Here is an 18,947-nt window from a genome sequence, read left to right as displayed (position 1 = left end):
AAAATCCTATAAGCATTTTACAGCTTTTCTGCTGCTCCTGCCCTATGAACTAGACCATGGAACTGGAATACTTGGTTTCCTAAATGAAGCCTCTCAAGCACAAATTGAAGGGCAAGAGTCATCGCATCTGAGTTGACTTGGCACAACACAAAACCGACTAGACTGACAAAACAGCCACACACGGGACTGACGAATTGACTGGCTGATGCCACGACAGACTCACGGAGGGCGAATGTCACAAAAAAAGCAAGGGGAAAAAAAATCAATCATAAAAAAACAAGAAGCTGAAAGCTCTCCAGACGATTGAGAGCAGTGCAGAGAGTTAAACAGTGACGTGAGATAAAATTACAAGACAGCATGAGGTCCTGAGCATATCCTGGAAGGAGGCGAGAACAGTGAGAAGAGCAAACCGATCCACAGCCAATCAGTATGCAAGGGTGCAACTCTCAAACCATCCGTAACTCAGTGCAAGGCCCTTACTAGAAACTTTATTATATAGCATATGTCAGATACAAATTGTCAACAATGGGTATTTCCATTTTACAAAGATTTGATAAAGCATTTATAATATTCCGAAAACAGGATTAAAACATCAGTATGATCAAAAAAAACCCTTGCAAAGTAGATGGTTTCATAGTTCATGCCCCACAGAATGACAATTCCTTTTGAGAACCTGCTAAATGTTACACATTAAAATCCAATGAAAAAATATCAATAATGTTGTAATAAACAAACCATGAGCCCTAAAACTTTACTGCTTCCATGGTAACAATTTGTCTTTTTTTCTCAAAAGAAAAAGAATCACCTCATAGCAACATCAGAACATTACTGGATGAACTGAACTCACGAGCCTTCATGAAGTACAGCAATGTTTTTTTGCAGGTGAGAGTTGCACCCTTTCACATATAAAGCTAGGTGAGAACCTCCTCCAGGCTTGGTGGGAGAGAAAAGCGACAGCGTAAGAGTGTGAGAAAAAGAGCCATAAAACAAGACTGAAATACTGAGATGGGACTCCGAGACTGCTGCTGGATGTGCAGGGAAGGGTCTGAAGGCGGGTTACCTTTGTTGCGATTTTCTGGAGCCGCTTGTTTTTTACCTGTTTAAACACAGAAAGAGGGTGGACCGCTGATCATATGGGTTGAAAGAAAAAAAAACTGAAAATAATACCAAACCAAATGAACCGATAAAAGTTACAAATAAAACTGATAGGAGCTGTCAGAGAAAAATATCAAGAAATTTCGATTTCTGAAAACCTGCAAGATGGAAATAGTCGAAGATGCAGCACACTTATTACTGAAAAGCAGCTTCCTACCATCTATTTTACTTTCACAATTTAAAAATACGGAAAACTTCAATGAAACTGAAGTAACCTGTTTTTCTTTTTTGGGGGAGATTACCTTGAACTATGTTGCATGCACAGACATAAGCTGAAATTTATCTAAATATTAGCTGCATAAATGAACTTCATGGAAACGACAAAGGTTTTGTAATGTGCCAAAATAGGTTTACCTGAGGTAAATATATATTCCCAATGTGTGTGAATATAATATTTGATACATTTACACATTCGTTTCAGAGGCCACATTAATCAGGATTCCCAAGTCACAGATTTAAAGGTCACCTAAAAGCGCTCCGTATTACCGATTCCCCATGATTCAATCTGGTTTTATACATTTTTTTACCATGCCATTCCTGATGAAAACATAAAACATGAAGGCTGCATTGAAAAGGTTTTGAACTGCTTGATTGTAAGCTCTATCCAGGCAGTAAGGTTAAGATTCTTTGTGAACATACACAAGCATAATGTGACAGAAAAGACTGCAAGGCTATCACTTACAACAAGCGGATGCGCCAATAAAATCATTCAAGTACTGATGGCTTACTGCTGCAGTGCTTGTTGCAATGAAAGCAGTATTGCATTTATGATTGGGTTTCTTTAGCCTTTGCATGCATGCTTATCTTTCTTAATACAACTATGGGTCAACAAAATAATAGTTTCCTAAAACATAAAGAGTTTCTGATGTGTGAATAATTTAAACAGATGCAAGTTTCCAATACACCTGTATCATAGGATGATCAACATGTGATTAACAATGTGCTTGTTATACATTTGTTAAATAAATATCATTTTGCTAATGTAACTGATGAATACCCTGATTTACTGTTATGTAACTTTTCAGCAGTTAGAGTTCAAATAAAAACTCAATACGGGTTAAGGACTTCTGCTTAAGAAGGAATCAATCAAAAGTTATTTCCAAATGAAATATACAACAGATAATTTGAGGGGGAAAAAAATCTCTGAACAATTTAACCTTAAATCCTTGTTAAACACCTGGATCTGACCAATAGAGTCAAACACACTGGAACCACCCTGCTGAAACATACATTTAGAATAGTATCAGTACCACATGACTGAACCTGACTCCCAGTAAGCTAAACTGGCAAACTTGCAAAACTGGTTTGGCTCTGGTACACTAAATGTTTCCCATACAAAGATTTAAAAAAGTTTCCACATGTATGCTCTGTTTAATAACAATGTGAAGCTTCAATTTACATGTTTGGTTATCACCAGTTCCAACATTTCTTACAAGTAGCAGGGCCCTTATATTTAATGACTGCAATTAACTGGTGAAAAGATAACAAGAAAAATATTGACAGGTGAAGGTGAAGACGAATTTGGAAAATGTCTGGTATGTATTTAGGAAAGCACCCCAATGGTCTGTATTTTATTCCAGCTCAAATGCCCAAACTAAAGTTGGTTGATAAAAAAAAAATTAACAAATAAATACTGCGCACAACTGTGCATTTGGGTTGCACACTTGAATATAACTGTCCTTTTTTAATAACAATGCCTGAAAGTCCAGCAATGTGCATTTCTGTGGAGATTTCTTTTGTGTTTTATTGCTTCACTTAAAATAACAGTCCAATACATTAGTCCACGCATCTGAATGTCAGGAAGAGGTGGTAGTGGGAAAATGTAGATAGGGTTATGAATGGCATTTGATTTAAAAGTACCTCAGAGTTATAATGAACATATTGAAGACAGGACGATTAGAGCGAAAGTCAGGAATTCTCTCATCATAGATTTTCATACCTTTCTTCACTTTTTTCTCCTCCTCTTCACCTCCTGCACCTAACAGTGTAAAGATGATTCCGGTCTGGGAGTTGAGGCCGACCGCAGTGACCACCATCCTTCCAGATCCTTCCATCACATGAGTACCTAGAGAAAGAGACACAGACCATCATTCACTTCACAATACAAATAATTACCAAGATACCCTATCTGTCAAGTCAAGACCACTGGAAAACAAAGTCATGCATGAAGGGAAATTCTCACCAGAAAGCAGCATGGGATCCTTCTCAAAGGACTTCTTGACCTGGTCGGACTCCCCAGTTAGTGAGCTCTCATCAATCTTAAGGTCATTCCCCTGGATCAGGATTCCATCTGCTGGCAACAAGTCACCTGAGAAGACACAGATGAGGTCAACTTAGCTTTGTCCAACAAGCCCACCTCTCACCCACTCTGTCATAATGACTACATTGGATAAAGTGTTCATTATAAATCAGACACACTGTACTGTTACTACATTTTAACAAGTGCATATACAAAATTTATGCTAAGATGCAATGTATGCTGCAAAATTCAGTAGCACTAAAAACAGTCATCATAATGCATTATAGAGACCTTCATAATGCATAACACATTCACAAAGCATTATAAACACATCCCTAACTATTTATACAAAGGCATCACACTTGCTTATTGTGCATTATGAATGCCCACATCTATAATGCATTATGGATACCTTCATAATGCATTGTAATGGTCAGTATAAGCCATTATAAAACATTATGATGGTATTTATAGTGCATTATACATGAGAGCTTTATAGAGCATTCATAACGCATAACAAACATAGCTATAATGTGTTATGCCTTTTCATAAATAGTTACAGCCATGTGTATACTTTATAAATGCCTTAAAATACATTATACAGGTATTTATAATGCACTATATATGGGTGCTTTAAGGAAACTATTACTCAAAATTGCAATGCATACAGTCTTTTCCTTAATGAAGTAGAAGTAGTATCTATCTCATCTGTAATGTAACTAGCCACTTGTTGTGTTTTCTATAGTTCAGAAATGAGTTCAGAAATAAGGTAAAGCACTATACAAATATGCAAAGAAAACTGTTAAAAGAAGCCATAAAAGAAAATACAAATGTGTATTTCCCAGAATAATCCATGGTTGTATATATACAAATGACTTTTCTCACCGTATTTGATTTGGGCAATATCTCCCACCACTATTTCAGCCACAGGGATCTGAATGACCTGGCCCTTCCGGATAACAGTGAATTTCTGCTCCTGCTCAATGCGGCTCTGCAGCCCTCGGAACTGCTTCTCCTTGCTCCAGTCATTGAATGCCGTCACCAGCACCACAATAATGACAGAAAAGAGGATGGCTGCTCCCTCAATCCAGCCAGCCTGTGCCTCTCCTTCATCCTCCACACCAGCTGCTGCCTGGCCACACACTAAAAAGGTAATATAGAGTAAGTGTACTGCTATCACCACCATAAAGATCTTGATTTTACTATGTCATACCTTTTAGCATAGTCGGCCTGAAATGGCAAAATTCTACATATTACAAATTACACAATGTTAATACTATTCAGAATTCTAGACTGTGCTCCACACATAGATTAGTGGAATAAACTAAGACTACTTTCATCCAGGGAAAACCACACCCACCCCACAACTTACATTCGCTGTCGCCCCCTGGTGGGTGATAGAAGGAAAGTCCCAAAGATATGATGGCCGCAATCTCCAGAATAATGAGCGTGACATCCTGTAGGGCCTCCCATACAAGCTGCAGGAAGGTCTTAGGTTTCTTGGGTGGAATGAAGTTCTTCCCAAACGCGCTGTGGCGCTTCTCCAGGTCCGTAGGGTTGCCAGAAAGACCTAGGGAAAAACAATACCGGTTTTACAATATTAGGGAAAAAAAGTAATACCTTTTCCAGTTTTTATGCTAGCATATAAAACAATGTGGTAACGCTTTACTTAAAACTGTCATCTACAATTCATTATAGATACCATCATAATAGCTGGTATAAGAATTAATAAAGCATTACAGCAGGATGGCCAATCTTACCCAGAAAGAGCTGCTGTGTATGCTGGTTTTAGCTGCAACTCCCTAATTAGATTACTAATTAGAGGACTGATTGGCTGAAGAGTCTTCAAACCTGGGTTTCAGCAGTTGACCTAAAGGTTATCCCAAAAATCTCCATACACATTGGGCCTTTGTGGATAACATTGCCTCCCCAGCATTACAGCATTTTATATTGACAATCACAAGCCATTATAATGCTAATTTTAATTCTGCATAAACTCCAATTGGTCTTTCACAGTTGACGTCACACTCACTATAGCCGCAGTGTATTGTGGGTCGAATCGCCATTGTGGGTGCATACAACTCAAGTGGAAGGATTTGCGTGCGGCATTATGTTTCGTAAGATGGGACACTCGTGCTATGTGAAAGGCTATCATACTAAACCACATAGTAGAAATGGCAGAAATGTGGACCACAACATGAGATTTTGCGCTGACAAGCCAATGTCCAACTGTTGTTTAAGTTTAGAAACATTTGCAAGTGCGGTTTCTAACGTTTCACATGATGTCTGGAAGGATCTGTATAAACTCATTGGATTCCGAGCCTGTATTCTGCTTGACACTTATATTTAATTTTAAATATGACCAATAAAATGATGTCCAATGATATTTCTGTGGCGTTCTTGACTCTTTTCCTTTCTTAAACACCTAAATTACTAGTGTGTTTTGGTAATGAAAATTGTTTATTACTGATTACATAAAACATTACATTTTTGTGCAGAAAAACACTGAATATAAAATATTAAGTTTGGGTTGAATGGGGTCGTGTCAGACAGTGCAGACACGTGACTGACAAAGACCGATTAAGCTCTCATCTAAAATGTACTACAGATACAGTAAAATCCCATTATAGTGGACTCACTTATAATGGAATATTGTCTATAACGGACGAGGTCTGCTGGTGCTGGCCATGCACCTTTAAGAACATGCAGAAAAAGCATTGGATATAGCGGATTCGCTTATAACAGACAAACTATTATTTGGTCCTCACGGCCACTTTTAGCTGTAGTTTTGTTTGACTATAAGAGACAAGCAAGCTCCTCCTACAAAGAGCGTGACAACACATATACGTAGTCGGGATTATTAATAGTCACGAATTTCGTCAGGTAAAGTCGGACTACTACATGTATAATATAATAATCTACATCACAAGTGTGTCTGCTGGGGTGCAGCATGAGTAAATGGTGTCCTGTAGTTGTGTGCTGGGCATACAGCGACTCTGGATATAACAGACATTGGATATAACGGACTGTTTTGCCAGGTCCCATGAAGTCTATCATTAATGGATTTTACTGTACCCTCATAATGAAATATAATGCTAGGTATAAGAATTAATAAAGCATTACAGCATCTTCTATTGATAATAATAAGGCTTTTAAGTGTTGATTATATTACTGCATAAGCTCCAGTGAACCTCTTATCTGTAATGCACTATAGACACCGTCATGATCCATGATAATGTTTGGTTTCATAATTAAGAATACTTTGTACCTCATTATGAAGGTATCTATGGTACATTATAAATGAGAGCTTCATAAAGCATTCATAATGCATCAGAATCCTGGCTATAATGTGTTATGACCTTTATAAATACTTATGTGTTTATAATGCTTTATGAATGCATTATGTGTTATGAATGTGCTCATAAATTCTTGTAGAAATCACATTCATAGAAAATGTTACAATGAGAGCTTCATAAAGAATTCATAATGAAACATGGCTATAATGTGATATGTAGTCATGTTTATAAGGCTTTAATGTGCATTATAATGTATTATTAATGTGTTCAGAGATTCTTTTAGACATGACGTTAATAGAAAGTGTTGCCAACACTATTAACATATCTTTACCACAGTCTTCTTAGGTAAAGGTATTCATGAATTAGAGCATATAAAACAATTAAGAGGTTCTTGAAAATAATATTAACACAGACTGCTGACTTACAACTATACAAAGAAATAAATTTGTAAATACGTTTGTAAATAAATTATGCACATTTGGATACAACAGCTCAAAAATGCACAAAGCTACAGGTATTTAATATAAGTAGCATAAACCATTCTACTAGAAGCATGCATCAATCCATTTTATATACCCACTTGTCCTATGCAGGACTGTGAGGGTCTGGAGCCTATCCCAAAAGCAACAGGTACAAGACAGGGAATAAACTTAGATGGGGTGCCAACCTATTGCAGACACACACACCATTCACACCTACAATTTGGAAACTCCAAATAACATATTTGTTTAGTTTTAAAATTAAAATGGTTACCACACTAGCAGTTATCTTGAAGCACCATACCAATTCGTAACTATAAGGATGTAAAAGACTGAACATTTTAACAAAACCAGAAAACACATTTCAGTTTATGTTATCTTAGGTAGGATACTGAAAGTATAGAGTTAATCTTGAAATGTGTCACTTAAATCACCTTTCTTCCCCCTTCTGAGGTTTGATGTGAACATGAGTAACTGAAGCTCCCGAGCTGTATCTGCATAATTTATAGGCAGTCCTGCTGACATATGATTTGATGACTAGATATTTGCTTCAACAAGCAGCTGAAGAGGTGCACCTAATAAAATGGCCAGTGAGTGTACATTTCTTATAAATTAAGTAAATAAAATATGCTCCATTCTGACTTTTGTCTGTACTTTTATGAACATTACACTTCATCCCCCAGTTTTCCAAGCCTCTCTAACACAATGCAGTTTAGGGAGAAACTTTAAATCGAGGGCAGGTAAGGGCGAGGAGTCATTGTCTGCAGATGAATACTTCTCAATTAATGCAACACCAACATGATACATAATCACACCCTGGACTTAAGGAAGAGTGGCTGCAGCCAACAGAGCCATGAATAATCCAGTGGATGATAAGATGGGGCTTTAAGTGGCACCAACTGGCAAAATGACCTGAAACCTAAACCTGGACAATTGTCCAGAGTTGCCAAATTAGGGGCTTGATACGCAAATTGTGGGGGCTGAAAATGGATTATGGAGGCAAAAAATGGATTTCTAAATAAAAAAATGGATAAAATAAATGCTTTCCCTAATTTGTTAAAGCATACAAATACATGCATAAATCATGTCAGAATTACATCATCAAACAGAATTTATTTCTAATGCAATAATCACACCATAAGGCCATAAGGAGAGAAAAAGTAAGAAATGCAGCGTTTTAAAAGGAACATTGCTCAAATCGTAAAAGAAAAACATTCTACACTGTAATACTACCATAGTACAGCCGCAAATCCACAGAAATATTTGGGCGAATATAAAAAAACATATCATGATTAGGTCTGCCGCAATTAGGTGACATAGTCAATGACACGGACGTTGAAAATGGGTCGATATCAATATTTTAAAATCGACACTTTTTAAAAATAATTTTAATATTACCTCAATGGTTTCTAAAACGCTCCAATCCATTATAACAAATGCTTTCCTTTAATATCACTACATAACTATGGGAGTAGTTCAAATTATCAGAAAACAAAGAGGTGGTTTTATACTGCTCAAAGTTCAATGGTGTACCAAAGCTGCACTAACGCTATGTGAAAATGCATAGGAGCTACTTTGAATGATGGACCGCCAGAGTAGGCAAAACCACCCTAAGTGCTGTGCATTACGTTACCATTAGAAAGGGAAGCTTTTAAACATTTTGTCCTTGTAGCTGCTAAATTCAGTCATTATTAAAGCCAAAAAGTTGTCTGCCTGCTACATTAGAATCTTCATTGAATAAGTGTTTGTGAAAATGTTAAGGCTAAAATCTAGGCTTGTTCTAAATTGATTGACAGTGCCGGTATGTGCGTTTGTGCACGTGACTTGTTGGAACTAGTATTCTAATCATAAATTAAATCTGAAATGAAAACGGACACTAAATAAAAGAATTTAATTTGTGAACTGAAATAAAATGAAAACCATATTTACAGAAAAATTAAAATATATTGAAATTTAACCTGCAAAAAGTACCACCACACCTCCTTGTTTAACCACATCTCCTCTTCAAAAAATGTGACTGCTGATCTGTCCCTTCCTTCATTGCGACTTCAGTGCTTATCGCTTGTGTCGCATGTGGCAGGCTCCGCTAACCAAATTTGAGCATAAGGATACGCCAAATTTCTATAGATTACTAACTTTTAAGCATCACAATATGCATCCCATTAATATTTCTAGGCATACTACTACTTTGCTTGTTGAATTGTGGGCAAAAATAATGTGTGCCGAAATAGTGCCGAAAACCCAATGTACATAATCTAAAGCCGTACTATGGCATACAACTTATTGCTGTCAAAATAAAATTAACTTAAACGGTGAAGTTGATTTTCTGAAGGTAAAATGCATAGTTTAGATTAATCGACCAATCGATGAAATAGTCGATAGATTAATCTATAGAAAAATAGTCGTTAGTGGGAGGCCTAATTAGAACCAACCGCACACACACAGAAACACAGGGAGGTTAGATGCGAACGGCAATGCTCACACAAGGTGGGTAATTTATACAATGCCAAAGACATGCAAGGATCAGACAGTTTACGCAAGACACAACCAAACACACACTCAAGAGTTGGCGCAAGTATGAACATCAATGCTCCAACAAGGGCTATTTACAGTAGATAGACAAGAGATATTTACAATTGCCAGCAAGCATGCTGGTATATACTAATCACACTGGCGCTACAGTGCATATAGTGTCGAAAATCAATGTACAGTACTGTCCAAAAGTCTTAGTTAGGCAAAGAAAATGATGTTTAGATTCTCCTCATGTTGGTGTAAAACTATTATATTATGCCTGTCAAAGTGTGTCAGCTTAGCCATTTCAGAACCTTTGCTAAAATCATCTTAGTATTTGCAGGGACCGCCCAGTGCAGCCATGTATTTTTTGACTTGGCCACTAGCACACCTCATACAGCTAGTCAATCTGTTACTGACTTTTTAAACCAATATATTTAATTATTTAATTGAGCTGTTGGTGAAATTGAACGAAATCATGGAATGGCTGAGGTGCCCCTGAGGAGAAGTTTGGGAACTGAAGCGGTGTTCATCTAGCCATCCAACTAGATATCAGTAACTTTTCAGAAAACAGAAGAAATGATTACTAGTTTTTACTGTGTTATTCTTAATTTGCACATGTTCTAATGTTAAATTATGTTTTTTGTTCTAAGCCAAAGTACACTTGCTACCCAAATAAACAGCTTTAAACATTTCTTTGGACTGCTAAAGACCTTTGCACAGTACTGTACATTATCTGTACTGTACAAGAGTTTTAGTCAAAATTAACCTAAATGGTCAACTTGCTTTTCGGGAAGCTAATTAAGCATTTATATTAATCGATAAAATAGTTAATAGATTAATCTATAAAAAAATTGTAAGTGGCAGCCATAAGTATTATAAAATTATAAACTTATTTAAATTACTTGTTTCCTGTATTTATTTCTTATTCCATGACCCTCTTCACATGCTGGTGGAATCTTGTGTGCAGATAAATAAGCCTGTCTGCATATTGATAATGCAATTAGCCTGAATTGATACCAGCAAAATGGACACAAAAAACATTGTCCTGTCTGGGTGCGCAGGGAAAGCAGTCTGGAAGTACTAACTGGGAAAGACACAACATGCAGTTCTTTTACACGTCAACATATTTTTCGGTTATGTCGAACAACACAACTGGTTGACAGATATCTGGAAAACGAATGGATGTTGCTTGCTAATGGTAAAATATGCTACAGCCAGAAAACTGAATATAAAGCTAACTTTACCAAGGTGTCATAGTTAAGGTTTAAACCTGAACCCACTTACGGGTGTGCCTCCGTGGTATTCTCATTTGACGATATATGTGGGGATATGTAGATATGTACTGAAATATTCCAGGAAGCAGGTTCTAGTTTAAACCTCAACTCAAACAGTTGAGCAATACATCACAGGTATAAAGTTAGCTTTATTTTCAGTTTTCCGGCTGTAATATCTTTCAATGTTTGTGATATATTTCAGTGTTTGTATGTGTGCACATTCAGCAGCCCAATTGTTTTGCTTAAAGTCACTGACAATAATTAATAAATACTTAATTTATAAAACTATAAAAGATATTAATATTAAGTTACATGATATACATTGTCCCCCATAGTTCAATGCTTAAAGCACACATGTATGTATTATTTAGGTTTATCCATGATGTCACATTGCAGCAAATAGCAAGTGGGCAAATGTAGTGGGATCGCAAAACTATATCAAAAAATATTTATTCACCCAGACCTCTTAGGGGTACTGTTGCAGTACGAACTGGACAAACAAAAATTCACAAACATAATGCAATCCACAAATATACAGGACGTGATCCACAAATGAGCAAACCATGTTTCATGTATAAAAAATGCTCTCTATGTTTGTGAATATGATTTTACACAAAACGAATAAAAAAAATACATTTGTGGATAGTTAATGTAGTCATATCTCTGTGCTACCTGTGAGATTTTATATTATATATATATATATATATATATATATATATATATATATATATATATATATATATATATATATATATATATATATATATATATATATATATATCTCAATTGTAGGGTATAGACACACTGATTTTTTGAAAAAAATTCAACTTTGGAGCTCATTTTCTCAAAACTTTGTTTTTGTGGGATAGCCCACTTTACCTCTCAAGGGCACATTTGTGGATCATGGTTTGTATTTGGGTTGCAAATAGTAAAGTCCAATAAAATCTTCCATACAAGTACGTAATCTCATGTTGTGGTGTGTAACCTTGCAAAACTGTCATCCAGATAATAAAAAAAAAAGTCGCCGTAAACAGTGTATTTTGCGGCATCACAAAATAAATGATAGAGCATAACATGAAACATTATGTTTTTATTTTGTCATCTGATATAGATCGTCATATCCTGCAGCCCTAATGCCAATATGTTTGATCTGACCCTAAATATTGAAGTCGAAATACTCACAATCTATAGGACATATTATTTAAGTGATTTCAGCCTGGTCAATACCCATCTGGGGGTTCAATAGGTTTCCTCACTCCTGTGCTTTGACATTAATGGTCTGCAGAGGCACTTCCAGCCCTGGAGTGATTTGTATGGCAGACTCTTTTACAAGATTGGGACTTCTCCCAAGGCTCCCAGCTGAATAGAGAAATAAAAATCAAACGGTCTATTCATGACACATTCTTCCTAAGCTCTCCGTTTACTTAAGTTTCATTACTGATTTTTTGTGTTTTACATTTTATCAGTCCAAAATAATCCAGACCACAGCTGCTGTCAGACCATTGTTTGTCATTGACATTTTCACCCCATTTCCTATCAGTTTATACCCTTGGCTCACACACCTGGCTCACAACAGGACCTGCTGGAGAGTGGGACTGCAAGCTGCCTGACTGACGCAGATCCTTATGAAAAGGGTAGCAAGTGACCACCCACACATATCAGAGATTGCTAACTAATCTTCATAGCAGGAGAGAGCAAAGCTGTCGCCGGCTCAGGAAACAAGGTAGGTGTATGTGGGGGGGCTGGGGGAACTAAACTTTTTCACACCTCTATACAGGGTGGGTTGGGCTAAATACCAAGGAGCATTCGCTTGGTCATCACAAAAAGGATAATGCTAAACTCCATCAATCTTACTTGCAGTAATGATTTTTACAATATTATAATGCATTCCTTCACCATTGCTAACCAGGGTGTCTACACATCTATACTGAACAAACAACTGAAGTTGTGTGCATCCTCTGGCCACCTGAAACTCAACTTACTCCTATGAAGTCTAATGATGCTGGGTAAATAAGAGTAATGACAGAGAAGTTTTGTGAATGCTTTATTTAATGACTCAGCACTTTTCATAAAGGTCAAGTAGGAGCCTTGAAGAGAAAATTGTTATAAAATGGTATGAATGATACGTAACACTGGGGAACAGTTAGTTTTTAATGTCTGAAGTGCCAACTTTTCATATTAAGACAGAACAAGATTAGGCAAACAGACATACAGAAAAAAGTAGTTCTACCTTAAAAGGGACACACCTACAAACTGGAAAAGTCAGCCTTCCCATCATGCCTAGCTTTCTTTGTTTTTCCTCTACATTACTCTAGAGCACTATAAAAGGTTCTGCAGCTTGTGCTCACGTGGGCAACAGAGGTGCAGGGACCTACTGGCTACAGGCCAGTTCTCACTTTCTCATTCAACTCACTGCTTTGTTGTACTGTGCTACCAGCATATATCCCACCCAGATTCCTGCCAGGATCACACTCTACAGCAAAAACTACACACAGCCCCCATCAGCTGCCTGCTAAGGACCTTTTCTTTAAACATAGTTCACAGATCAGCTCACCGACTGCAACAAATTTTGTGCCATATTTGGACTATATTCAGTTATAAAAAGTGATGTCAGCATTTGGTTTATTTTCACAAAACAATGTTTGGATAACTATATATACACATAAACACATAGCTTTATTGCTGACTTTATTTATGCCACCTTGTCTGGCAAACACATTTTTCTAACATTTGTGGCACGTCAGAACCTCACGAAAAAAAAAAACACCACCAAATAATGCTCCAAAGTACCCTCACAACATGCAAGGTCAGTTTCACCGTTTATGTATGTTACGCATTCTGCTTCACTTATCTGTAAAAGGCAGAAATACAAACTAATATGGCCTGAACAGCTGCTTTGTTTGCTGGGCATTGCAGGATTGCCTTATGTTCAAAGAGAATATACTGCATCGGCATCCATTTAATCAGAGTGATCAGCTTGGTACTCCAGTCCAAGTTCAATTCAGTCATTTGAAAATGTAAAATGAAAACATTTAATTACACAGTGAATGTATAACCATCCAAATACACCAAGGGAGATTTCATCTTTAAAAAGTAATAGAGAATGGATGAGGTGCTTGAGAGGGTACTCTCAGTCAACACTGTGATCCTATTGTGAGATCTCAAGGGAAAGATGAGGATAGCTAGAGGGGTGTGATTGCAAAGAATAGCCTCCTGGACTGTCAATAAATAAATAACCATGCTCAAATGCAAGGAAGAACATATATATACATGATACTGTCATGCAAAATTTCTTCCACCTGTGACATATTGCTCAGCTGTTTGGCCGATGATGCAATCGAGATGATGCAGTTTCAAGAAACCCCATAAGTTTCAGGTTCACCCTTACTGCTGCAGTAAGTTCACATCAATGAAATAATCTTTTAAAAAGTATTTTGATTAATTATTATGAAGAACTCATTTGCATTTAGCTCGGCAGTACAACCAAGACGTTTTATTAGTTTATTAATTTATTAAAACCCTTGGCCAAAGGTAAATGACTGACTTTGTACTGGCTTGAAAACATCCAACCATTTGTCCAAGGCATTCTCTCTAAAAATCTTCTTTTTAGTACTTGACATCCTTATATGTGCATTGTGCTATAACCATTCATGACTGTTACTGCCTCAAGCTATGTTACATTAAGGCAAACAAAGTGTACTGTAAATTAGAGCCATCCAGGTTAACTACAGCAAAGCTTTTTAAGATTAATAGAAAAATTAAATGACAGTCAGGTAAAGTAGGACAACAAAGCCAGTAAAAGTTGTTTCTTTTTCTTTCTTTTTGCAGTATAACCCATTCTGATATCCAGACTAACCGAAGACTCATTCTTTGTAAATAACTTTGCAATCCATGAAATAGTAGTAATAGAAATTAACCAAGATAATGGGTCCAGTGAACATATCATGCAATTTATACAGAAGTAGATTCTTGCATGAGGCAGCTGGGGAATGAACTCACACTGCATAATAAATACCACTTAGCAGATTCTTGAATTCACAATATCGCTGTGTTATGGCACAGTCTTAAGACCTTGTTACTTTGGAATCTCATTTTCATAAACTAGGTCTAAAAAAAGTTTCCTTAAAATGAATGTTCTCTGTACCTCATTTGTGTACTTCCAATGAGGTTTATTTAGTCTTACTTTTATATTGCTTTTTACCTCCCACTCCATCATTTAGGGGAAAAAGGGAAAACATAGTTATGGATTTATCATTAAAATTAGTAATTTCTTGTGTGGGGGGAGATGTCTATACAGATGTCCCTTGATTACTAAATAGAACCGAGTGATAATGCATGAAGTAATTACAAAACAGAGTGGAATAAATTCCAGTACTGGCATAAACTAGAATGGCCATATATTATGCCGGCTGCCTGGAGGTAAGAACAGTGCTTTGTCAAATCTGCATTGCAATTATGTAATAGGTCCTAATTGGAACACCATCACAGATGTGAATCAAGTATTGCGATAATCTATGTTTCATTTCTAAATGAATACATTAGCTAATAGTGTTTAATCTATTCTTTTGCATTTTAAAATATTCAGTAGAACATCAGTCAACTATTGGTATAGCAACAATCGGCCATTGGCAGATAGTTAACAACGAGCCTATATTTACCTCCAATACTCTCTTTTAAAATGGTGACCCATATCGCTTTAATCACCCACGTATTAAACAGAAAAATGTGAGCTGTGTGGAATTGTTTTAACATTAATTAAAACGATGTTAAAAATGGATTTTGCAAAAATTGCTCTACTAGTAAACTACTGATCTACTAATAAACATAAACACAACAAATTTGACTGTTCACCTTAAGACGAGGCAGTGAAGAGTATGAAGATTTTCTGAAAAACAAATCCATTCCAATAAAAAAGGCTGCAGTACTGCCAAATAAGTTACGCAAGCATTTGATTGCAAAAGAAAATTCAGTGCAGACAGCACAGAATCAAAATGTATTGTGCCGTTTATCAAACTTGATGATCAGCTCTTCTCTGTTATAAATATATAAGATGTATACAGTTCTAAAATATAATGCTTTGTGACTGATGTTGTATGCCAGAGTTGGTGTTTTCTCATCAAAAATACACACTTTCATATTTTTTAAATGCAATTTATTTATTTAAATATTTTTATTCATTTGGGTGGAGTGTCCCTTTAAACTTATTTAAACAGAACTTACCAAATAATCGGTGTTGGTTTTCAAAATAACTGGTTATCGGTATTGGCTAGAAAGTTCTTTATCATTAAAAAGCAGACACACTGAACACTTTTGTATAATAAAATATATACTTGTATGTAAATCTGTTAAAGTTTAGACAATATTAAAGTAAGAGCTGTGGCTCTTACCACTAACCACTGATGAAAGCTGATCTTTTAAATAGGAGAGACAATTGTTGCATAAATGTAAAACCTTGTGGTGGTGTACAATCATGAAAGGAAGCTTCCCCCATCTTATTTATTTTACTTAGCAATGTATTACATATTCCAACTCTTGATCTAATATGGAAATTGATCAAGATTTCCCAAAATTAGTGGTTAGCAGAATCAAAATGGTTTCAGCAGGTCTCCTACCCTCAATGGGAGATGTCTTCAGCCTACGACACAGGCCCTGCACATCTCCATAGTTCTTTTGGATCTTGGTGACGGCCTCGGCGCTCCTCAACTCCATCAGCTCTCGGAGATCCTTCACTGTGCAGCCAAATTCCCCATTTCCCTCCACAACTGAGTTCCCAGGCAGGTGGTCAGCAGTGTTGTTGGCCATCTTGCACTGATTGTGTATCAGGGTAATTGCTTGTATTCAGTGTTGTATATGATTCAGATTAGATGGTCACAATCACACCAATATAAGTAATGAAACTAGACAAGAGGTCTTTGTCTGGTGTAGAGCACTTGTTAAAGCCCTTAAATGCCCTCTCCTTGACTTCCACTGTTACCTAAGGGCATAAACTCTTCTTAGAGTGTTAGTTTAAAAAGGACTTGCCTAAACCCTTTTTTTTCCCAACTCTTGGTGCTGGAAATGGGAGCAAACTTTAGCTGTGATGGATATTCCAGAATAAAACCTAACCATAAAGTGCATGTTACAGTAGTGGTCGCAATTTTTAACAAAAAACAGGAAACATCTTCAGACTTCCCAGTTTAAATATCTGTAAAAAAAAAAAAAAAAAAAAACATGAAAGGAATTTTAGAAACAGTTTTCTATAGGGAAGTTACATTTCTTATTTTGCATTTAATCTCACAGCGCAGACACACACAGAGACACACACACTCGCATTTGTATTCATATCTTTGTGAAGACTGTCCATTAATTTCTGTGGGCAAAACTCTAATTCCAGCAATGACAATGTTTTTGGTTGCAGTAACAGATTTTTAGTTAATTGCATTTCCCCTTGTGAGGACCAAAACAGTCATGTCTACAATGTTAAAATAACATATTTGTATCACATTGCAGGGACATTTGTTGCCCAAAATGTAATATTCTCTATATGGACAAAAGTATTGGGACACATCACTCAATTACTGAATACAGGTGTTTCATTTTAAACCATTACCACTAGTGTATAAAATTAAGCACCTAGCCATGCAGTCAGATTTACAAACATTTGTGAAAGAATGGTGTGACCTGAAAAACTCAGTAAATTCAAACGTGATACTGTCATAGGATGCCACCTACGCAATAAGTGAGTTCATGAAATCTCTTCCCTTCTAGATATTCCATGGTAAACTGTAAGTGGTATTATTCCTAAGTTGAAGGGTGCACAAATAAAAGAAACTCAGTCAGAAAGTGGCAACCCACATAAAGTAACAGAGCGGGGTAGCTGAGTGCTGAGATGCATAGTACATAAAAGTCGGCATTATTCTGTTGACTCTAACTGCAGAGCTCCAAACTTTCTCTGGAATTCTGGAATTAACCTCAGCACAAATACTGTGTGTGGGGAACGCCATGGAATGGGCTCCCATAGCTGAGCAAAAGTCCCAATACCTTTGTTCATATATTGTATTCATGATCCACACACAGACACAGAGAGACAGACACAGCTCTAGGATGAACTGAAACCAAGATAACAAAGATGTATAATTCAGTTTTGTGTGTATCCTTAGTCTACTTCCCTGACAAAGGCGATAATCGTCAGTCAGTCACTGTTAAATATCGACACTGAGCTACTTTTCTACTATATAGTCAAGAACTAGTACTATTGTCATATCACCCAACCCCTGCTAGCTACTTCCATGCACTGGATTTTCTAAACAATGTGGGGGAAAAGAGCACAGGCCAGATTCTAGACTAAAATCTTGACAGCAGACTCTGCTTTATATATTTCCTTGACAGCATCAAACATTCAGAAAACAGTCAGAAAACACAAAACCCTGCACAGATTTAAAACATTTTAAAATATAAACAGTACATACCAATCAAATAGTGAAAAATGGGTAAAATTACTATAAAACGAAAACAACACTTCATAAGAAACCTCACTCATTGCATTCTTCACAAATATAGTCATCTGGTCACACCTCTTAACTAATTAAAATAAACGAAAATATTCTTGTTAGACTTGCTTTGGGTGGGGTGGCAGGCAAAGGTTCTACTATGCTTTCACAATTTGGCTATAAGAATCATAAAGAACTATATAAAAGCTGATGTCTGCAGAATTTTAAATTCTTTGTATCTATGTTTAGATCAGAAACTGCTGCAGCACATGGAGAGCTCAAAACATTAAGGCTACAGGCTCTTTCCTTAAAATGAAGTGACTAAATGAATTCAGATGAAGGCTGTTAGGCCTAAGTCAATTTGAATTAGTATAGGCCACGACTGTCAAACTCAGGTCACTGAAACAGCCGTGAACCACCAATGAATCTAGTAGCAGTATGAAAAAAACAGTATGACCAAAATTTTGCAGTTATTTGGTTGAAATCTTTACTATGTGTAAATAACAGAAATGTCATTCAGG

General features: G+C 36.5%; 1 protein-coding gene across 7 annotated transcripts in view; it reads right to left on the bottom strand.

The window, feature by feature from the left end:
- atp2b4 (ATPase plasma membrane Ca2+ transporting 4) overlaps nucleotides 1–18,947 on the bottom strand; it is a 79,744-nt gene that overhangs the window by 26,930 nt on the left and 33,867 nt on the right. For all 7 annotated transcript variants that reach the window (XM_049022484.1, XM_049022479.1, XM_049022477.1 and 4 more), the window contains 6 exons: nucleotides 16,570–17,141; nucleotides 4,767–4,964; nucleotides 4,280–4,537; nucleotides 3,338–3,463; nucleotides 3,095–3,220; nucleotides 1,061–1,096 (listed from right to left, as the gene is read on the bottom strand). In XM_049022484.1, coding sequence (XP_048878441.1) covers nucleotides 1,061–1,096; nucleotides 3,095–3,220; nucleotides 3,338–3,463; nucleotides 4,280–4,537; nucleotides 4,767–4,964; nucleotides 16,570–16,759 — 934 coding nt within the window. In that variant the 5' untranslated portion in view covers nucleotides 16,760–17,141. The remainder of the gene's footprint in view (nucleotides 1–1,060; nucleotides 1,097–3,094; nucleotides 3,221–3,337; nucleotides 3,464–4,279; nucleotides 4,538–4,766; nucleotides 4,965–16,569; nucleotides 17,142–18,947) is intronic.

Source organism: Brienomyrus brachyistius, chromosome 8 (assembly GCF_023856365.1).
Source record: "Brienomyrus brachyistius isolate T26 chromosome 8, BBRACH_0.4, whole genome shotgun sequence".
NCBI classification, from domain to species: domain Eukaryota; kingdom Metazoa; phylum Chordata; class Actinopteri; order Osteoglossiformes; family Mormyridae; genus Brienomyrus; species Brienomyrus brachyistius.
Note: the sequence above shows the minus strand (reverse complement) of the source record. Positions and strands in the feature narration are given on the sequence as shown.